The 21,248-nt window shown below is 62.2% G+C and overlaps 1 protein-coding gene across 5 annotated transcripts in view; it reads left to right on the forward strand.

The window, feature by feature from the left end:
• The first annotated feature begins 1,348 nt into the window (after positions 1–1,348).
• TUBGCP6 (tubulin gamma complex associated protein 6) overlaps positions 1,349–21,248 on the forward strand; it is a 32,293-nt gene continuing 12,393 nt past the window's right edge. For all 5 annotated transcript variants that reach the window (XM_046013095.1, XM_046013094.1, XM_046013093.1 and 2 more), the window contains exons 1-25: positions 1,349–2,093; positions 3,117–3,280; positions 7,189–7,399; positions 10,771–10,944; positions 11,951–12,072; positions 12,775–12,853; positions 12,954–13,063; positions 13,503–13,594; positions 13,692–13,831; positions 14,620–14,769; positions 15,402–15,483; positions 15,568–15,656; positions 15,786–15,901; positions 16,980–17,118; positions 17,433–17,504; positions 17,646–19,014; positions 19,169–19,227; positions 19,309–19,444; positions 19,532–19,700; positions 19,800–19,941; positions 20,026–20,220; positions 20,300–20,432; positions 20,517–20,730; positions 20,811–21,010; positions 21,100–21,206. In XM_046013095.1, coding sequence (XP_045869051.1) covers positions 1,353–2,093; positions 3,117–3,280; positions 7,189–7,399; positions 10,771–10,944; positions 11,951–12,072; positions 12,775–12,853; positions 12,954–13,063; positions 13,503–13,594; positions 13,692–13,831; positions 14,620–14,769; positions 15,402–15,483; positions 15,568–15,656; positions 15,786–15,901; positions 16,980–17,118; positions 17,433–17,504; positions 17,646–19,014; positions 19,169–19,227; positions 19,309–19,444; positions 19,532–19,700; positions 19,800–19,941; positions 20,026–20,220; positions 20,300–20,432; positions 20,517–20,730; positions 20,811–21,010; positions 21,100–21,191 — 5,190 coding nt within the window. In that variant the 5' untranslated portion in view covers positions 1,349–1,352 and the 3' untranslated portion in view covers positions 21,192–21,206. The remainder of the gene's footprint in view (positions 2,094–3,116; positions 3,281–7,188; positions 7,400–10,770; positions 10,945–11,950; positions 12,073–12,774; positions 12,854–12,953; positions 13,064–13,502; positions 13,595–13,691; positions 13,832–14,619; positions 14,770–15,401; positions 15,484–15,567; positions 15,657–15,785; positions 15,902–16,979; positions 17,119–17,432; positions 17,505–17,645; positions 19,015–19,168; positions 19,228–19,308; positions 19,445–19,531; positions 19,701–19,799; positions 19,942–20,025; positions 20,221–20,299; positions 20,433–20,516; positions 20,731–20,810; positions 21,011–21,099; positions 21,207–21,248) is intronic.

The following is a 21,248-nucleotide window of genomic DNA, read 5'->3' on the forward strand; positions in this document are numbered from 1 at the left end:
CAGGACCAAACGAGCAGTGTACCCAGACGGTGCCATGGCGCGGTCGGGGACAAGCGCAGGAAGCATGCGAGGGGTCGTGTATTTCCCCGGGTGGGCTGCTTCGGGTTCAGTCGGCCCACTCAGGGAGCGATGCACGCGAGATGCACGCGAGAAGGCTCCGCGGGGTTAAAAACACGACCGGCTGGGTCTCAGCAAGGGGCCCCAAAGCACCGATTTCTGGGCCCGTTTCTCAGAGGTGGTTCTCCAGGCAGCGCGGGTCCGACCGGGCAGTCCAGGGCTGAGAAGCAGACCTCAGCACTCCGCGCGCGGAGCTGGAAATCCGGGGAGAACGCACCCCCCACCCCGGGCCCGAGGCGGCAGCGGGCTCCGCGGGCTCCGGGGCGGCCGCTCGCAGCCGTGGGGGTCCGCGCCGGGTTCCACCGCGCCCGGCCCGCCCCGGGACCCGCACACGCGGTTCACTCGGGAGCAGGAGCCGCGGCAGCGCCAGAGCAGGGAGCTGGGAGTCTGGGCGTGGCCGAGAAGCAGGAGTCCAGGGCGCCGGGGTTTCTCCCGGCCGCAGCTGCAGGCCGGTGGGCTTCCCGGAGGAGACGGAGCGCACGGGCCCGCGGCCCGCGCTCGGGCTGGGTCCGTGACGGACGCGGCGATGACCGGGGTCCAGCTGGGAGCCCCGCTCCAGCCCCGACTCCTGGCGTGCGCAGTCCAGCGAGCGAGCGCCCCTCGGTCAGCTTTCACCCTCCCAAGCACCGAAAACTAGCGAAACTGTGACTCCGCCCCCCCCGGCCCGCCCGTGGCGCGCCTCCGCTCCCCTACGGGGCCCCGGCACGCCGAACCGGAAGTGCCCTGCCCGCCGCCCCGCCCTCCCGATGACGCAATTCCGGCGCGACCGCTGTAGAGACCCTGAGCGGTCGCGGGGCAGTGACGCGACGGGCGGGGATGGTGGTGGCGGGAGCGGGTGCTGCGTTCTCGTCGCGGGGTGAGGCCTCGCCCGGGGTCCCTGCCTGCCGCCACCCCCACATTCCCTCCCCCGGGGGCGCGAAGCCCCGGCGGCCCCGTCCGCTGTGTACGGCCCTCGCGGTCTCCTCGCGGTTGTCCCGCTCCGTGACCCCTGAACGGGGAAGGCTGGTGGCTGGGACAGGCGGCGAGCTGGCGCTCGGCGGGCCGCGGCGGGCGGCGGGGGGCGCGGGGAGGGCGCGAACCCGGAAGCGCCCGTGCTGAGCCTCCGGGTGCCGTCCGGGTCGCCCGGCTCTCGGCCCCGAGCCGTCCGCTCCCGCGTCTGCGTCGGCGAGGCCGGGGTGCAGCCCGGCCGCGGTGCTTCCCGCCCGCCGGGGGCCGGGAGCCGAGAAGGGGTGGGCATGGCCAGCGTCCCGCAGCTGTTGGACGACCTGTGCGAGGCCCTCCTGCCAGCCGCGAAGGCTCCCCTGGGCCGGCGCGGCGTGAGCCGGAAGAGGGCAAAGCGGAGCCTCAAGAGGGTGGCCTACAATGCCCTCTTCACGGGTCTCTTTCAAGACGAGACTCACAGACTGCAGCCTGCTCCGGCCAAGCTCCCCGTGAAGAACAAGGTCCTCATGCTGTCCTTCGACTTGAGAGTGGGCGGCCTGGGCCCCGAGGCTGACCGTCTGGAGGCGCTGGTGGAGGAGCTCCTCGCGGCCCCTCGCGGTCGGCTGGGGGAGGTGGCGTCTGTTTTGGACCTCCTGGTCCAGCTGGCAGGGAGCGGCCCCCCTCAGGTGCTGCAGCGCAAGAGGGACTACTTCTGGAACAACAGGCACGTGGGCAGAAACGTGCCCTACGGCGGCTACGACTGCTACGACCTGAGTGTGTTTGAGTTGGACGTGCAGTCCTTGATCTCCAGGGAGGAGTACTTACGTCAGGACATGATCCAGAAGGCGCTTCAGGTGATGGAGGCGGCCCCAGGCACTGGCCTGCCCACCGCGGGGCTCTTCTCCTATGGGGACCCTTGCAGTGACAGGTTTGAGAGAGACACCCGGGTCTCGCTTTTCGGCGCCCTTGTGCACAGCCGCACATACGACATGGACGTGCGGCTGGACCTGCCCCCGGTGCCGGACAGTGCAGACCTCTCCGGATTGGCCATCAAGGTAGAGTGTGTGCTTTCCTGCGTCCAGCTCCCCAGCAGCTGGAAATGCCTCCTTTGACCTTCCCTTGGTCACGGTGAAGATAGGGTAACACTCGAGTCCCTGTCACTTGGTGGCTGAGCTGTGGCGAGGCAGGGCTGCTGGAGTGGGCTTCACCTGGGTGGGCAAGGACCCCACTGCCCACCTGCAGACATCTGGCCGTGTGGTCAGGTCGCTAACTCTGCCCCCTAGGGTTGCTGTTTACATTTGATTACAAGGAAGCAGCAGGTTCGGCCGCCTGTCAGGTACTCAGCAGCCACACACAGCGGAGCCCTCGTCCTGTGTGCGCGGTCTCGTGTCCTTTCTTCCACCTGTAACGTGGGATATTTCCTACCTTAGTAAATCATTGTGGGTCTTTGTGTTTTGCGGCGTGGTGAACGTTGCTGAAACATTTCAGTGCCCGTCATTACTCATTTATTCCCTTACTATGAAAAATTCGTGCTATAGCAAACTAAATTTTTCTGTTTACTATGATTTTTTTATTTTTTATTTTTTTTAATTTTGAAAGAATTTAAAGAACTTATTTACTTATTTGAGAGAGAGCGTGTAGGAGCATGGGGGCAGTGGCAGGCAGAGGGAGAAGTAGGCTCCATGCTGAGCAGGGAGCCCGACATGGGGCCCAATCCCAAGACCCTGGGGAGTTAGGTAGATGCCTAATGGACCGAACGCCCCAGATGCCTCTACTATGATTTTTGTGTGCTGGGTTCTCCAAAGTGGATTTTCACATCAGAACCGTCTCATGAAAAATTCCGTTTTAAGCTATATTGATGCCTTTATGTGTCCTATGCAACTGGAAATTGATCATCTTAATTGATCCCTTAAATGATTCGGTAGGAATGAAAACATTGTATAGTAGCTACGTGCTTGGGAAAAGTAGAGGAAACGTTCTGCTGGGTGTTTCTTGGGGGAGCAGGAATTCTGACCACACTTGGGTGAGATTTAGACCCAAAAGCATATGTGATTTTCCTTCTCTCCTGTGGTCTCCAGGTTCCTCAGAGTGTGGATCAGTCCGACGATGAGGGGTTCCAGTCAGCATCTAATTTGACTCCTGACTCCCAGTCTGAACCAGGCATGACTCCGGACATCGACCTGTGGGATGCCGTGCTCACCTACGAGGCCAGCAAGCGGAGGTGCTGGGAGCAGGTTGGATGGTACGTGGGCCTTTGCCCTTAAGCACACCCCTTCGCCCCCGCAATGTGTGAACGTGGCCTTTACTCAGGAGAGCTTAGGCCATTGTTTGTAGAGCAGCTGTGATGGGATTAAGAGCCTGGAAGTCGCAGTCAGGCTCGTGCGGCGTGGCCCGGGTCCCAGGAGGTGAGAGAGATGCTGAGGGGAAGGACTTGGAGGCTTCATAGAGGTTTATCTGGTGCCGGTAACTTCTGCAAATCAGAGTTGGTCAGCAGCGGAGTGCCGTGCCTACCGTGAGGGCTCCCAGTCGGAGCTGCGGAGGGCAGCCCAGCCGGTGGAGCAGTCAGGGCCAGGCACGGTGCTGGTGAGGGAACGGTCTTCACATCGAGGACTGACCCTGGTGCCCTCTGCCTGACAAGTTCCAGTCATAGCAGTGCTCCCCTGGGCCCATCCGCATCCAGAGGCCTCTACACTGAGGACTCTTAGAGTCTCTAAAGTGCTGGTGTCCCTCAGAAGCTCCCAGATTGGGGCTAGAGGACACACATTTCCCACTCTCTGCTCCTGGGACCCTCTTGTCCTGTCTCATGTGCTGGCAGTTCTGTGGAAGACCACTTTGGGGAGCACGGGATGGGAGAGGCAGGGTTAGCAGGCGTACACTGCCTTTGGAGCAGTGTCTGGGGGCCAGCAGGGTCTGCTGAGGATGGACACGTGCCAGGGTGTAGACAAGTGCCAGTTGTGTTTGGGCACCGCTCCTGGCGAGGTCATCTACCCCCCCCCCCACAGTGGATTCCCCCGTGGTGGGTGGCAGCTCCCGCTGCCCACCGCAGCGCTGGTGAAGGTTGCCTTGTCGTCCCTGTCCTGCAGCTTTCTGCTCGTGTGCCCAGAGCAAGTGTAGCCGTCCCGCTTGTCGCTAACCCTCACGTGTCTCAGAAGTGGGCCAACAAGTCAGCACTTTCTTTTGTCAGTGTTTGCTTAGTGGTATTTCATTCGGTAGATCCTCCTTGTCAGATAACCGTTCGGGAGATAGGATTGCTCACCGGTTCTCTGTCCTTGCCCCCCCTCACCTCCCCCAAGCATCGTCCTCTGCCTGTTCTGGTGCGAACCTGGGCCCTGAGGCTTTCTGTTCTAGACCCTTTGGCAAATCTTTTGAACTTGTTTCAGTTTAAACCCAGCCATCTGCTGGTTTCCTACCATGATCTCTGGCTAGTGAGCAGTTCGGGAAGCTGCTGCCCTCCACAGCCTGAGCTGCCTGTCCGCCCTCAGCCCTAGGACCGTAAACTCTGTCCTCTGAGAGCCGGGGAGGACGCCTCTCGCTGCTTCACCCCAAGTACGCATGTAGGTCCGAAGGCTGCCCTCCCTGCTGCTGGCCTTCCCTGCCGTTTCTCTGTGGCTCATTCTGCGGGGCGGGGGTGGGGGGGTGGGGGGGTTGGTGTCATTTTGTTCACGGCTGAGTTCTCCGTGGGGACAAGGGGAATTTGGTGTTTTCCTTCATGGGATTTTCTGCTTTCGCTGTTCCCAAAGGGTGCCCACGTGGCCGTAGTGGTGCTGGTGTTGACCGTGGAAGGTGGGTGCAGGGGCAGCTGGGGGGATGGGACGGCACCTGCGGCACACCTACCCTCAGCGGCTCAGAAGGACTTTGACACCTGAGAGGCCTTTCCTCATGCTTTTCTGTCCCGAGGGAGTGAGGGCAGATGTCCGTGGTCTGGCCGAAGCCTACTTGCCCACCTGGATGCCTTGGAACTGGCCTGTCTGTCGCCCCGCCCCTCCTTCATCCTGCACACGGTGGGTGCTGCCCTCCGGAGACAGAGCGCAGAGCACATCATTGCTCCGCCTGCGACACTTGCGGCTGCCCTGGGTCTGGAGCGAGGGCCAGGCCTCCCGTGAAGTCCTCCCCGCATCCCCCAGCTCCACTCACACTGACTCTTTCCACTTCTTGCTGTTCCCAGGGCCTCTTGGAGCCCCGCCCCGCCCCGGGATCCAAGTTGGTGCTTCCTCATTCTCCTTGTTGGGTCAGGTCCTGGCGCCTCCTCTGTGAGGCTGGGTGTGTCCACCTCGCCGCCGCTCCTGCACTCAGACTTGCTGAAGGAGGGGAAGGAGGATTGACGTGCATTGTCAATTAAAAAGGATTTTTGATTTTTTTTTAAAGATTTTATTTGCGAGAGAGGGACACCTGGGGGACTGAGTCAGTTAAGAGACTGCCTTCGGCTCAGGTCACGATTGCAGGGGCCTGGGATCGAGCCCCCATCAGGTTCCCTGCTCAACGGGGAGCCTGCTCCTCCCTACCCACCAATCCCTGCTTCTCCTGTTTCTTTTCTCTCTCTCTTGTCTCTTAAATAAATAAGTAAAATCTTAAAAAAAAGATTTTGTTTATTTGGGAGAGAAAGCAGGAGCAGGGGGAGGGGCAGAGGGAGCTGCAGACTCCCTGCTGAGCAGGGAGCCTGAGGCGGGACTTGATCAATGTGGGGTTTGATCCCAGGACCCCGAGATCATGACCTGACCTGAAGGCAGACGCTTCACGGCATGAACCCCCAGGTGCCTCAGAAGGATTTTTGATTTAATAGGTTCTGAGATGTATTGTTCTTGTATCTTGAGTCTCATGCCTGATGGGGATACAGACGTGCTGGTGGTCAGACGTGTGTCTTGATGTTAGACTGTCCTCAAGCTTGGAGCTCTTACCCCCTTAGGAAGTGACTTTTGTCTTTGAAGAATAAATGATACTCTTTGGACATGCTAGACCTAAAAATAAGGTTTTTGTTTTTTGTTTTGTGCAGAGGAAGGGAAAGGAGCTGGTTAGATATTAAAAATGAGAAGAAAAGTTTTATTTATTTATTTATTTTTAAAAGATCTTATTTATTTATTTGACAGACAGAGATCACAAGCAGGCGGAGAGGCAGGCAGAGAGAGGGAGGAAGCAGGCTCCCCGCTGAGTGGAGAGCCCGATGTGGGGCTTGATCCCAGGACCCTAGAATCATGACCTGAGCTGAAGGCAGAGGCTTAACCCACTGAGCCACCCAGGCGCCCGAGAAGAAAAGTTTTAAAAGGGCTTGTATTACCTAAGCTCCCCTTATTAAGAAATTACTTTTTCAGTGGATTTTAAAAAACAGCGCTTTTATGTTTTTCAGTAGTTGATGGTTTTCAGAGGAATATTGAAAAAGTGATACTGGTTATTTGGGCTGCTTTTGAGTGATGTGGCTGCGAGTTCCTAGCACAGCACCATGTGGAGGCTGAGCCCCCAGAGGCCGCCGTGTGCTGGGAGACGCCGCCTGCAGGGTCCAGCAGGCATGTTACATCCGAAAATTTGTGAGACTTTCTGTTCTTGAAACTGAGTAAAGGAAAGCTCGTCCGGATATTCAGAGGGCCGGCAGGGGGCTCTCACAGTCTGTCCCTGCTGCTCCTTGTGCCCTCCCAGGAGGGAGCCGCTGCTAGGGCTTTGGTCACGTGCTGGGTGGGCCTGGCCCTCCTGGGGCCGCACGGACCGGGAGCTCCCCCTGCTGGCCGCCTGGCCGTCCCGGGACGCAGGAATGGCCAGTGCACATAGCCTAAAATTTGCCCTCATGCTTGTTCAGCACGTAGTTTTGTATGTGTCTTCTTTAACTTAGTATAATGCCTTCGAGGTTCAGCAGGTGTTAGTGTCCTTTCTAGGCCTGAGTCATCATCCACTTTGTGGACAGGCCATGTGTTGTTCAGCCATTCGTCTGTCCGTGGACGCCTGGGCAGCTTCCGCCTTTGGGCTGTTGTGAATCGCGCAACAGCCGATGTGGATGCCGTGCGGTCGTCATGCTGAGGACTGGCGTGTGGCCCTGGGCACCGGGCAGGCGGGGGCGCTTCCTGCTGCTTATGGTCTTAGTCTCTCTTCCCGGGCTTCTCTGCATGCAGCTGAGGTGTCCGTGTCGCTCCGTCCGCTCAGTGCCCTCTGCTCTGTCTCCCACAGCCCCCCGGGCCACAGAGAGGAGCCCTACCTCACCGAGGCCGGAAGGGACACCTTCGACAGGTTCTGCAGGCTCCGCCTCGGGGAGCTGCAGGTGCTCGGCGGGGGCCTGCTACAGGCCCCACAGCTTGTCCTGGTGAAGGAGTGCGAGCTGGTGAAGGACGTGCTGAACGTCCTGATCGGGGTCGTGTCGGCCACGTTTTCCCTCTGCCAGGTGAGCAAACGCTGGCGTGCGGGGACCACCCTCTCCGTTGGACAGCCCGCCGTCGGCCAGGCACTGTGTGGGGCAGACGGGAGCCCAGTGCAGTAAGTGGGCGGCTGGATGCCAGCCTCAGCGGTGGGCCAGGGGAGGACGCTGCAGGTCGCCTGGGAAGCTGGCTCCACGGCCTGCCTGGAGGACAAGGCCATCGTCTTCTCGTTTCAGTTCTAAAAAGTACTCGTTTATGAACATCCTTCTAGAACTGAACAAAAGTGAGATGTTTATTGCTATTGGTGGAACCATGGAAACGTGCTCCCCGTTTCCCTGACCATCCTCAAGAGGCACCAAGTGGCCCTCTGAGCCTTCCCTGTGCCTGGCGGGGCGCACATTTGGCCCCGGGGGGCACCTGCCTTGCAGGAAGGGGGCCGGCAGTTCGGACACGGTCCCTGGCTTTACTCAGTGCTGTGGGCTTCTCTCCTGGCCGGTGGGCGGGACTCTGCTCCTTCTGAGCAGCCGCTGCCATTTTTCTACCGTTTGCCTTTTGGCGGGCTCTCCTAGAGCGACCGGATGTATTTACCAGCACAAAGCCTTTCCTGCGCGCTCTGCAGCGTCGTTACAGAGCAGCTGTTCTCGAACTTGCGCATGTGCTCCGTGCGCGTCCTGGGGTGGCCCCGGAGACATGCGGTCCCGCTGACTCCTCAGGTGACTGATGGGGGTGCTGGTGTGAGGGCCACCCTCTGGAGACTTTCTAGAAGGCCGTTTTGAGGCCTTGTACGAATGACCTTACTGTGGAAGCAACCCCCTCCTTTTTTTTTGGTTTTGGTAAAATACACATAAGGGAAAATTTACCATCTTAATCACTTTTTTTGGGTAGGATTTATTCATTTTGAGAGAGAGTGCGCTTGTGGGCGGGGGTGGGTGGGTGCGAGGGGCAGGTCGAGGAAATGACTCCTAACCGAGCCCCGAGCCCGTCGCGGCGCCCGAGCTCACGATCCTGAGATTAGGACCTGAGCTGACACTGGGAGTCAGATGCCTAACTGCCAGCACCACCCAGGTGCCCCCCACTTTTGTTTTTAAACCACTTTTAAGTGTGCTGTTTAGTGGCATCAGCTACATTCCCAGTGTTGTGTGATCCTCCTCCCTGTTCCAAAATTTTTCGTCTTCCCAACCTGAACTTCCCAAGCTCTGTCCCTGTCACACACTCTCCCCCCGCAGCCCCCTCCCCGGCCCCACCGTCTGCTCTGAGTCTTACCCCTGCGGGGGCCTCCGGAAGTGGGGCCAGGACTTGTCCTTCTGTTTCTGGCTGGTTTCACTCAGCACCGTGTCCTCGGGGCTCCCCCAGGTCGCGGCAGGTGTCCGCTGCTCCTTCCTTTTCTTTTTTTTTTTTTTTAAGGTTTTCTTTCTTTATTTGACAGAGAGCGAGATCACAAGTAGACAGAGAAGCAGGCAGAGGGGGAGGGGAAGCAGGCTCCTGCTGAGCAGAGAGCCTGACGTGGGGCTCGATCCCAGGACCCTGGGACCGTGACCCGAGCTGAAGGCAGAGGCTTAACCCCCTGAGCCACCCCAGCGCCCCCCCAACTACTGTTTTAAACAGAAGTGGTGAAAGCCGACATTCCCGTGTCCTAGGGGAAAGTCTTGTGGTCTTTTACTGTGGAGCGTGGTGCTGACCGTGGGCTTGTCATACATGGGTTTTATCTTGAAGTGTGCTGGAATCTGTCAAATGCTTTCTTTGCACCAATTAAGGTAACCCTATTTTTTCTTCATTCTGTTGTGGTTTATTGCGTTATTGTTTTGTTTTCTTCCACTTCTCCAGTGAGGATTTATTGTTAGCTGAGCTGTGAGTCAGGACAGGCACACAGGTGGGAGATGGATGGAGGACAGAGGGGAGGGGGGTGCAGCCAGGTCCCACCTTCCCAGGAAACATGCCTCCTGCCTGGGGGACGCGTACAGGTGCCGGAACCGTTTGCGCACGGAGATGTCTCCCCTGTTAGCGGTCACGAAGTCCTGGAAGTTCGTGGTTTTGGTCTCGATGTCTTGTGCCATGGTGCCGAAGCAGCTCGCAGACCAACCTGAGCCTCGGTGAAGGCTGGACTGTTGGATTCCTGGATGCCGAGCCACCCTTTTTTAATATGCTGCTGGATTTGATTTGTTAGTATTTTCTGTTTCACATTTACTTAGTCATTTTTGGGTGGGGGGGCAGGGAGAGCTAGAGAATCTCAAGCAGACTCCACGTCCAGGATGGTGCCCATGGGGGTCTATCCCACGACCCCGAGACCGTGACTGGAGCCGAAACCAAGAAGGAGGTGCTTCACCAGCTGAGCCACCAGGTGCCCCGATTTGTTAGTATTTTGTCAGAATTTTTGCGTTTATGTTCACAAGGGCTGTTGGCCTGTAGTTTTCCGTTCTTATAGTGTCTTTATCTTGCTTTGGAATCGGGGCAATACTGGCCTCTTAGAATTGGGAAGTATTCCCCCCTTTTGGGTTTTGGAAGAGTTTGAGAACAATTGGTGTTAGTTCTTCAATTGTTTGGTAGAATTCACTGATAATGCCGTCTGGTCCCGAGCTCTTCTTTGTTGGGAGGGTTTTTTGTTTCTTAAATTTTTCTTTAAATTGCAATAAAACACACAAAACATTTATCATCTTTTTTTTAAAAAGATTTTATTTATTTATTTGACAGAGATCACAAGCAGGCAGAGAGGCAGGCAGAGAGAGAGAGGGATGCAGGCTCCCGCTGAGCAGAGAGCCAATGGGGGGCTCGATCCCGGGACCCCAGGACCATGACCCGAACCGAAGGCAGAGGCTTCACCCACTCAGCCACCCTGGGGCCCCAGAACATTTCTCATCTTGACGTGTTGGGCGGTGTTGTGTCTGTTGGAACCTGTTGCTAGAGCTGCGTCGGCCGGGACGTCTGGGGCTTGTCTGTCGGCCTCCCCGCCCCGCTGTGCGGGCCTGCGGCCCCCCCCCCCCCCCCGTGCCTGCAGAACACACTCAGCCGCAGCCCTGTGTTACCGCCTTCAGGTTGCCCCTGCGAGCCGAGCAACCAGATCCGGTGCCTGCGCCGCAGGTGTGCTGTGTGCGGGACTGCGCCGCGTGGAGGCGATGTGTCCCCCTGCGCCCTCAGCTGCAGTGGGCGTCACGTTCAGACGCGCGCTCTGCAGTGTGGTCCGTGACAGATCCTGCCTTGTTTCTGCAGGCGTAGCTTCTGTTGCTGAGTGGGGGACGGTCGGGCTCTGCCTGGTGGCCGTCTGCTCTCCGCTCTTGGTGCTTCCCGTCTGTGCGTCGTGGTTCTGGGGACACTGCGCTGTGCTGAGGGGGTGGAGGGGGACAACGATACCATGTTGGGCTCTGGGTGCCTGACTCAGGAGCCTCTGTTCTGCTCTGTCCAGCCGGCCCAGACCTTCATGGTGAAGCGAGGTGTCCACGTGTCTGGAGCCTCTCCCGAGAGCATCAGCAGCCTCCTCTCAGAGGTGGCCGAGTGTGGGACGCACTACGCGCGTCTGAGCCAGTTCTCTCTGCAGCCGGTGCTGGACTCCTCCTGCGACAAGGGCCTCGTGTTCCAGGTGTGGCCCTCCGCCTTGTGGCTGTCCCAGACCTTCCCGGGAGCCTCAGAGTTCTGCCCCAGGACCGCCTTTTGTGTCCTTAGCAACATCTAAAAGCTGACAGACACTCTTTGGGAATGGGGTCCCCTGGGATGGTGTTTTAGTCCCGTGTCACTTCCCCGCAGACCTGGGGAGCCCGTGTTTAGGCCGTGGGGCAGAGGTGCAGCTGGCATTCGGGGCCGGGGCAGTGCGGGGTGGGCATGCGCTGCCTGCTCCCTGCTCGGCCCTCAGGGAGTCGCACCGTGTCCTCCCTTGTTTGGGACACTGGGGTTCTAGGCCCTGGGGCTGAGCTATCTCTTGTGGAGAACCTTGCAGGCGGCCCATATGCTGGGTAGAGCACCCCCAACCCCGGGACAGCAGGTGTGGGCTGCTGGGAGGGACAGGCCTCCAGACGGGGCAGGAGCTTTGGGAGAGCAGAGAGAATAGCAGCAGGGAGGCTGAGCAGAGGAGACAGGGTGCTGGGGCCCGGCGGGGGGCATGTTGGGTCCCTTCACTTTGGGGCCCAGTGGCATTGCCTATGGCTGAGCTGATGAGGTTCAGGTGTGAGACGGTCCGGGGCGGCTGGAGGAGGTAAGGAGGGAACTGATGAAGATGGGGGGGACTGCCGTGTGGGTTGGGCATGGCCGGTGGGTGAACTGACTTTTGTTCCAGAGCCTTCTGTGCAGACCTCCTGTGGAGATGGAGGCTGGGCTAGGGCCCTGGACGCATGTGTGGTCGAGACCCCGGTGGTTCAGAACTGCCCCCGGGACCCACAGTTCCAAGTTTCCTGGTGTAGCTGGTCTGGGCCCTGGGATTTCGGGAAGGGTCCTTGCTTCCAGCTGGGCGGGAGTCCCTGGGCATGACCCAGAGATGACCGCTCGGGGATGGGAGCCAAGGCTCTTCCTCTTGCTCCCGTGGGGTCCTTCAAGTTCTCCTGCAGCAGCGGCATCCGCGCGGCCGCCCTGCCTCCAGCCCCCTGTCCCCGCAGGCCTTCACCAGCGGCCTGCGGAGGTACCTGCACTACTACCGGGCCTGCGTCCTTTCCACGCCGCCCACCCTGAGCCTCCTCACCGTCGGCTTTCTCTTCAAGAAACTGGGCCGGCAGCTCCGGTGAGCTCCGGCGGGGGCCGTTGTGGGGCTTGCTGGGCTGCAAAGGGCTGATGAGAACAGGGGCCCTGGCCCCCGACGGGCTCCCCGGGTGCTGAGTGTCTGCTGGTGGCCTTCCATGGCAGGCCCTGTCCGGGGTTGGGGGCTCCTGCCTGAAAGGCACACGGGGTCCCCACAGTCCCGGCCCCTGGCGCTCACGGTCCAGTGGGTAGACAGCGGGTGGAGTGGCGTGGTGGGTGCCCTTGGGAGAAGGGAGCCTGGGGCCCGGGGGTGCTGGGGAGGGCGGATCAGTGGGAGCGTACACCTCGCAGGCAGGAGGGCTAGCGGTGGGATGCAGGGGGGCGGCGGGGTGGGTGCGTGGTGCTGTCTTGTGGACGTGGACTGCAGCAGGGCGGAGGCCGAGGGGTCTGGGCAGGGTCTGCCCCGTCAGCGAGTGAGAGGAGATGTCCCTGGGCGGGACGCGGTGGGGTGCGTCAGGGGAAGGGGCACAGACTCAGGGTGGTTCTGAGTCTTGTCTGAGCTTGAGAAGGGAGTGGGGGTGCATGGGATGTGCAGGGAGGGGCTGGGCAGGAGGCTGTGGTCTGGAGTTCCTGTACTCTGTGAAGGCAGGCAGAGATGGGCCTGGGGGACATTCTCCTCCGCTGTCCCTGGACCTGGGGCTGCGGTGCATCTGCCCCCCTGGCTTCATGAAGCCTCTGCATCTAGGTACCTGGCTGAGCTCTGTGGCGTGGGCACCGCACTCCCAGGTGGTGGCAGCGGGGAACCCAAGGCCGCCTTCCCCACCGTGAGTTCTGGTTCTTCCCGAGGGGCGGCCGGGCGGTGGGGCTGCTGCTGGGCGTCAGGGGTGTGTGGTGAGCGCCCGAACCTCCCCTTGCTGTCTCCAGGGCGTGAAGCTGCTCTCCTACCTGTACCAGGAAGCTCTGGATAATTGCAGCAACGAGCACTATCCTGTGCTGTTGTCCCTGCTGAAGACCAGCTGCGAGCCCTACACGAGGTGGGCCCACGCGGACCGCGAACCCGCAGTCCCCCGCCGTGCAGACCATGTACCCCATGCACCCTGCGGAGACCGTGAACCCGTGCAGACCATGTACCCCACGCAGACCGTGTACCCTGTGCACCCTGTGAACCCCGCGCAGACCGTGAACCCCGTGCAGACCGCGTACCCCGCGCAGACCGCGTACCCCATGTAAACTGTGTACCCCGAGCAGACCTTGAACCCCACACAGACCATGTACCCCGCGCAGACCGCGAGTCCACTGCAGATGGACAACAGCCTGTTGTACACCTGCTGCTGGTGGTTGTGTGGCAGGTTGTGTGGGAGGGGTGGGGAGGACCGCGTGAGGAGGCAGGAGGAGGTTGGGCCGTGGCCTCGCTGGTCAGAATACACAGGTAGCCGCTGTGACCCTTCACTGTGGGCCCATCTGCTGTGGCAGGTTCATCCACGACTGGGTGTACGGTGGCGTCTTCAGAGACGTCTGCGGCGAGTTCATGATCCAGGTGAACCACGAGTACTTGGGCTTCAGAGGTAGGCGGCTGCTGGGGGCCGGGCTGCGCCCCTACCGTCAGGTGGGTCAGGGCCAGTGCTCAACCCCGGCTGGCTGTGTGTCCTGTCCCCCATTCAGATAAGTTTTACTGGACCCACGGCTATGTGCTCATTTCCAAAGAGGTGGAGGACTGTGTCCCCGTGTTCTTGAAGCACATTGCCCACGATGTGTACGTCTGCGGGAAGACCATCAACTTGCTGAAAGTCTGCTGCCCACGGGTGAGGGGGGCCCGGCCTCCTGTCCCTTTGTGTCTGTAGCCTGTGGTCAGCTCTCATTTTCCCCTGAGTGTCACAGGCAGCTGCGTCAAGTCTCTGGGAGCATGTCCAGAGACAGGACGGGAAGCAAAGGCATTTCGGGGGCCAAGGGGCGGTGGGCGCCTTCCCTCCCTCCATGCAGGAAACTGCCTCAGTGGGACAGTTATGGGCCGCATCCCCAGGAAGGTGGACCTGGTTTAGGGAGTCGTGTCTTCGTGGCTCAGTGGGTTGGGGGAGAAGCAGCAGCCCATGTGTCCTCCATAGGGCGAAGAGCTGTGGAGTGGGGGTGCAGGCGGGTTGCCCAGGATGGCGCTGGGAGGAGGCCTGGGGCTCACGGGGTCTCCCTGTGCTGGGCTGAGAACAGCCCGAAGCTGCCGGGACATGGGGCGGAGCAGATGCCAGGGAGGGCACAGCTGCGGCTGGCGGGGGGCGGGGGCGGGTTGGCTGGCTGTGGGATGGGGTCTGTTCTGTCTGGGCCAAGCTCAAGGCCTGTGCCCAGGCCTGTAGCCCACACTCCTCCAGTGAGGGAGGCCGTGGGGAGGTCTTCATGGCTTCTGGGGGGTCGTTGGTGGGAGGCAGCCATGGCCTGGGCGGAGACCGCACACAGCCCATCTGGGGTGTCCTGGAGCCACGCCCCTCGGGTGAATAAACATCTGAGAAAGGGAGCTGTCCCCACGGGTCACCAGGAACGGAGGCAGAGCCGGGCACGGGTCTGCGTGGCGCTGGCTCACCTCAGCTTCTCCCTTTTGTAGCATTACCTCTGCTGGTCTGATGTCCCCGTCCCTCGGATCTCGGTGATTTTCTCCCCTGAGGAGTTGAAGGAGGTTGAGAGGGACTGTGCCATCTACGTGGGGCGGATGGAGAGGGTGGCACGCCACAGCTCCATCAGCAAGGAGGAGAAGGTGCCGGGCGCTGTGGGCCTGGGGGTTTACTTGCGCCTCCCCCCCCCCCCCGAGGGTCTTGGGCTGATGGGGAGGCTGCCCCTGGTGTTCTGTGTCTGCGTGGGCTTATCTGGGTGGGGGACGCCCAGGCAGGGGCTCTGTCCTTGCTTCTCTGGGGCTGGCTGGGCGGTAGACAGGCCCAGTCCTGGGCAGCAGGACCAGAGGTTCCCGCACTCGGAGGCCTCGGAGCTCCTCTCCTACTCAGAAGGGGCTGGTGTACCAGGACCTGAGCTTCGAGTGTTTCGTGTGCCTGGGGTGGGGGGTTTTGATGGAAAAGCCATGTCTGGCCTGGCCCCCCCGCCGGGGAGACCTGAGAGAACAAGGAGAGCAGGGAGGGGTGGAGGCGGGGCTGGTCCTCCATCCCAGTGCAGAAGCCGCCTCGAGTCCCACTCTCCTCCGGGCTGGGTGCGCGCAGGCCTGGGGTCCCTGCCCAGATTGCTGGGGGTGGGGGGGGCGCTTCGACTGCCGAGGCTTGTGGAGCCAGGGTGCTGACCCTGGAGGGGCCTGCGTGGGGTCTGAGCAGCCGCTGCTCTGAGGCCGTTCTGGAGCGGGGGACAGAGAATTTGGATGTGTTGACAGATGGTCTTTTTCAGGAATTACGAATGGAAATTGCAAAGCAAGAATTGATTGTCCAGGCTCGGGAAGCAGCGTCCAGAGTCCTGCAAGCCCTCAGTGGTGCGTGCGGCTCGGGTCACCCTCCGTGGCTCTGGGGCTGCCTGCCCAGGCACCTCACCACGCTGCACCCCCCTCTCCACGCAGATCGCCAGACCTCGGAACGCATGGCCTTGGACGCCCAGAAGCGAGAGCAGTTTCAGAGGCTGAAGGAGCAGTTTGTGCAGGACCAGGAGGTAGGCGGTGCGGCTGCCGGGGGTTGGGGCCCGCGGGGCTGCGTGTGGTGCCTCGTGCAGGGGCGCTGGGGGGAGGGGCCCGTGGGGTCCAGCTCTGACCCGCGGGGCTGCGTGTGGTGCCTCCTGCAGCGGCGCCGGGCAGCCCGGCAGGAGGCCCTGGATGACGACTTCGGCTACACGCGCGAGCTCCGCGACAGGGAGAGGAGGCTGAGGGCCCTGGAGGAGCAGCTGGAGAGGAAGGCGAGGTAGGCGGCCGCAGGTGAGGCGGCCTCTCTGGGCTGTCCTGGCGTGATCGCGTGACGGTCGTCTTTGCACCTTGAAGGTTCTCACGTGTGTGTGAAGAGTGGGGGTCCGAGCTCGAGCTGCGCCGGGGCCACAGGCTTCGCGCCTCTCTGCCATGCTCGGTGCGCTCCCCCGTCCTTAGCGCGTCTCCTTCCGGTGGCTTAATGGGGGCTGGAGCCCAGACAGGGCACGCACCGTGGGTCTGTCTCCTACTTGTCTGTCTCTCGTGTTTTTCAAGTTCAACAACTCCCGTCCCTTTTCTTGTTTTTAAGCCTGTGACGAGCCTGACGCTGGATGGATGGGGCATTCGTCCAGCCCAGCATTCAGGAGGCCGTCTCGTGGTGCCTTTAGCTGGCCCTGCCCTCCCTTTCGTCTCCTGTAACCTGGCAGCAGAGCCGGCCTCTGCCGGGGCAGCTTTGTGGGGGCTGTCTCTTCCTGCCTCTTCTCTCCGGACAGTTGTCCTGACCTTAGATACTGTTCACGGAGCACGTGCCGTGTGCGTGCGGGCACGTGGGCACCCGTGTGCGTGTGGGGTGGATGTTCTGTCGTCGGTGGGAGACAGCAAAGCGTAGGGCGTTGTCCCTGGTCTGGGCATCCGAGTGGGAGCAAGCCAGTCCAGGTCCGACCCCGTCCCTGCTGGTGAAAGGACCGGAATCGCTGGGAGCAATGCGCGGGGAGAGCTGCCAGGGACGCAGGTGCAGCGTTTGCCTTATGCTCTCTGTACCCTTTGGCACTTGTCTTCAGTTTAGCAGAGTAGGAAAGTACCTCTCGTCTGGGGGGCCTGGCAGCCCTGGGCCTCCTGCCTGTCCTCTTGCTTCTGACCGTGTAGAGGCTTATTCTGGTGTTTGCTCAGCAGATGTCAGCTGAACCCTGGCTAGGCGCCTGCCCTGCAGGTGCGGAAGGGGGCCCCACCGGGGACCAGCTACTGGCCTGGGAAGGTGCCGAGGGCCTCTGCCGTGGAGAGCCACTCTAGCCCACGGGGTACCCGCTGGACAGTGTCGGGCGACCATGGCAGCTGGGTCTCTCTGGGTGTGGCTTTAGGCAGGCGCTGGTTGACCATTATAGCAAGTTGTCGGCAGAAGCAGCTCGCCGAGAGCAGAAGGCGCTGTGGAAGATCCAGAGGCACCGACTGGCAAGTGCACGGCTTCGTTTCCTCGTAGAAGATCAGAGGCACATTCAGGTATCGCTGCTTTCCCATGGCAGCTCTTCCCCGGGCTTTGGCGGTCTCGGAGCCCCTGAGAGCGTGTGCAGACCTGGGTTCTGGGAGAGGGTTGGCAACTCTGCCCAGGGACGTCGGGACTGGGAGGCGGCCGTGCCGACGCCGGATGGCGGGCCGCGCGGGGTGCTCTCTGTAGGCCCGGGCTCTTCTTGTCTCCGTGCTGTGGCCCGTAGGGGCAGTTGGGAGCCGTGGCTTCCGTGTGTTGGGTGAGGGTGCCGAGGCTCTGGGTTGGATGGTGCGGGGCTAGGCGCTCACCACTGTTCCCTGAGTTTCAGGGGATGCTGAAGGACATGTCCGAGGGGAAGGCCCTGGAGCCACTGGCCGTCCTCCCTGCTGCTGGCTCCCAGGTGAGGAGCCGGGGGCAGGGTTCGGGCGCAGAGCACGGGGTCGGGAGCTGCACTGGCCTGTTCCAGCAGTTCCCGGCTCTGTGAGCTTTGGTGCCGGTTACAGAACCGAGCTTGGGAGCCTGACACCCACTTGTGTTTCAGACTTTGTCTTTGGGCTGTGGGCACCTTGCCAGCGGCGGCAGCTCCGACTCCGGGTGTGCAGAGACACGGCACGTGGCCGTCTGGGACCGCCCGGACGCGTGGACGCCGCAGCAAGTCAGTCCACCAGCTGCAGGGGCCTGCGGCTCGGGGCCAGGAGCTGAGCCGGGGCCGGGGGACAGGCCCGGGCCATTCTCTGAGGGCCTCAGCATCCAAGACTTCCTGCCCAGAGCCCGGGAGGCCGAGCCGCCTGCGTGTGCTAGCGTGGCCCCTGTCCTGGAGCAGGCGCTACAGACCATCGGCTCCGACCTGCCTCCCTCGGCTCCGTCCGATGTGGCGGCCACAGGGCCTGCGGGGCCGCAGGAGTATGACTTCAGAACCGTCCTGAGGCCCGCTGCAGCCCCCTTGGCTTCCCCAGGGTCCCTGCAGGCTGTAGGAGGTGGCTTGAGCGATGAGGGGCAGCAGCTGCAGCGGGATAGTGTCACGCAGCCAGAGGACACAGGTGTCCCAGATAGGCACGTGGCTCTGCCTCATCCCCACTCTGATGCACACACCCTCCCCCAGGAAGGGAGCAGTCAGGCCATGGGGCAGCTCCTTGGGCATACGTCAGAAGGCAGCATTCCCATAGGCGGCTGTGCTTCTGGGGTGGCCCCCTCCCGACCACGGTGGAACGTCCACGGACACGTGTCTGACGCCAGCATCAAGGTGGGGGACAACGTGTGGGATGTGGCCCCCTCCCGACCACGGTGGAACGTCCACGGACACGTGTCTGACGCCAGCATCAAGGTGGGGGACAACGTGTGGGATGTGGCCCCCTCCCGACCACGGTGGAACGTCCACGGACACGTGTCTGACGCCAGCATCAAGGTGGGGGACAACGTGTGGGATGTGGCCCCCTCCCGACCACGGTGGAATGTCCACGGACACGTGTCTGATGCCAACATCAAGGTGGGGGACAACGTGTGGGATGTGGCCCCCTCCCGACCACGGTGGAACGTCCACGGACACGTGTCTAACGCCAACATCAAGGTGGGGGACGTGTGGGATGTGGCCCCTTCCCGACCACGGTGGAACGTCCACGGACACGTGTCTCAGTGCCACGTGGCGCTGAGAGCACTCTCTGGGGAAGGCCAGTCTGATATGCCCAGGCCCTGCCAGAGCCTCACTGACCAGGTGTCCCGGTCAGGCCTCAGTCTGGGAGCCCAGAGCCCCGTCTGTGAGCAGGAGCCACGGCTGCCTACAGAGACGGCCTCAGACAGCGACTCTGCTCCGGTGGCTGGTTCCAGCGCTGGGGAGCCACGTGGCCTCCAGGCTTCGCCGTCCGCAGTGGCTGCGTCTGGAGACCTGGGTGATGGCACCCCCGGAGAGCCAGGTCAGTGGGACCCTACAGCTCTCCTGTCCCTGGTGGCACCTGTGCGCCCAGGAGGGGTCTGGGCAGGGAGTGTGCAGCCCGGGGGACTTGGGAGGTCCCACCGTGGAGGGGCACTGGGCCGTCATACTCCTCCTGCCCCACTTGCGTTGCTCAGGACCAGGACCGAGGAGGGGCACATGGGACCTCTCTCCAGGTCACCCTCCAAACGCACAGGTGAGGACGGATGAGGTTAGGGGTCTGGCCTGCCAGGATGGGGCTGCACGTAGGGGATCCCACCGTCCCTTTCCTTCCTAGGATGATGGGGCAGCCCAAAGCAGTCCCGGCCTTGGTGAGGAGGCGGCTGCGGCCCAGCGCCGGGAGCAGGCCTACCTGGCGGGTCTGGCAGAGCAGTACGGGCTGGAGCAGTACCCGGACAGCTACGAGGCCATGTGTGAGTGGCCGGCCGTGGTGGCGGGCAGGCGGGCAGGTGGAAGCCCAGCGTGTCCCCTGTGCTGAATGGCCATCTGCCATCCTGCAGCAGAGCCTCCCGTCGCCCACCTGCTACACCATGGGCTTCCCCGGGCCTTCGCCCTCCCGGAGGACCCCCGCGTCCGGTCCGACGCCGATGAGACCGCGGTGCAGCTGAGCGAGCTGTTGCCGCTGCCGGTGCTCATGAAGCGCTCCATCAGCGCCCCGCTGGCTGCGCAGTGAGTGGCTGCCCCGCCCCTGCCCCGCGCCCCGCCCCTGCCCCGCGCCCCGCCCCGCCCCGCAGCCCCTGACCCCGCCCCCCCGGCCCCCACCGCCAGCATCTCATTGGTGAACAAGGCGGCGGTGGACTACTTCTTCGTGGAGCTGCGGCTGGAGGCCCACTTCGAGGCCCTGCGGCACTTCCTGCTCATGGAGGACGGCGAGTTCGCACAGTCGCTCAGTGACCTGCTCTTTGAGAAGGTGACCGTGGGCCGCGGCATGGGCACGGCTGCCGGCCCCGGTACCGGGACTCCCTTGGGACGCTTGTGCCCTCTCCTGCTTCAGCTGGGGGCGGGCCAGACGCCTGGGGAGCTGCTCAACCCGCTGGTGCTCAACTCCGTGCTCAGCAAGGCCCTGCGGTACAGCCTGCACGGCGACACGCCGCACGCCGCCAACCTCGCCTTTGCCCTCAAGTTCCTGCCCGAGGCCTTCGCCCCCAATGCGCCCGATGTGCTGAGCTGCCTGGAGCTCAGGTACAAGGTCAGCAGGGCCTGGCTGAGTGACGGTGGGCGTGGGGGGGGATCCCCGCAGGCGCTCGCTGAGCCGGCTTCGCCCGCAGGTCGACTGGCCCCTGAACGTGGTGCTCACCGAGGGCTGCCTGAGCAGGTACAGCGGCATCTTCTCCTTCCTGCTGCAGCTCAAGCTCATGATGTGGACGCTCAAGGACATCTGCTTCCACCTGAAGCGCGCAGGTGAGGCCCGGCCGGAGCCCCAGCTCACCCTGGGCTGCGCCCGCACGCCTGACCCTGCCCCTGCCCCCCCCCCCCCCCCCCCAGCGCTGGTGAGCCGCGCGGCCGGCTCGGTGCAGTTCCGCCAGCTGCAGCTCTTCAAGCACGAGATGCAGCACTTCGTCAAGGTCACGCAGGGCTACATCGCCAACCAGATCCTGCACGTCACCTGGTGCGAGTTCCGGGCCCGGCTGGCGCAGGTGGGCGACCTCGAGGACATCCAGCGCGCACACGCCGAGTACCTGCACAAGGCCGTGTTCCGGTGAGCCGGGCGCCCGGGGTGCCTCTGCGCGTGCGCGTCCAGGGCGGGCGCCCCTCACCAGAGGCCGCGCGCTTCCCCAGGGGCTTGCTGACCGAGAAGGCCGCGCCGGTCATGAACGTCATCCACAGCATCTTCAGCCTCGTGCTCAAGTTCCGCAGCCAGCTCATCTCCCAGCCCTGGGTGTCCGCCGGCGGCCCCCGGGGCGTGGAGCACCCCAACTTCGCCCTCATGCAGCAGTCCTACAGCACCTTCAAGTACTACTCCCACTTTCTCTTTAAAGGTGACTGTCCCCCAGGGCCGGGAGGGCTTGGGGACAGCAGGGCAGGAGCCTGGAGGCGGGCCTGGCTGAGCTGCTCCCTTTCCCCCCAGTGGTGACCAAGCTGGTGAACCGAGGCTACCAGCCCCACCTGGAGGACTTCCTGCTGCGCATCAACTTCAACAACTACTATCAGGACGCCTGAGGCTGCGCAACACAGGTGTGGTCCGTCCCCCCATACTCCCCAGTCCCGTCCACTCCC

This window comes from Meles meles, chromosome 7, assembly GCF_922984935.1.
Source record: "Meles meles chromosome 7, mMelMel3.1 paternal haplotype, whole genome shotgun sequence".
Taxonomy (NCBI): domain Eukaryota; kingdom Metazoa; phylum Chordata; class Mammalia; order Carnivora; family Mustelidae; genus Meles; species Meles meles.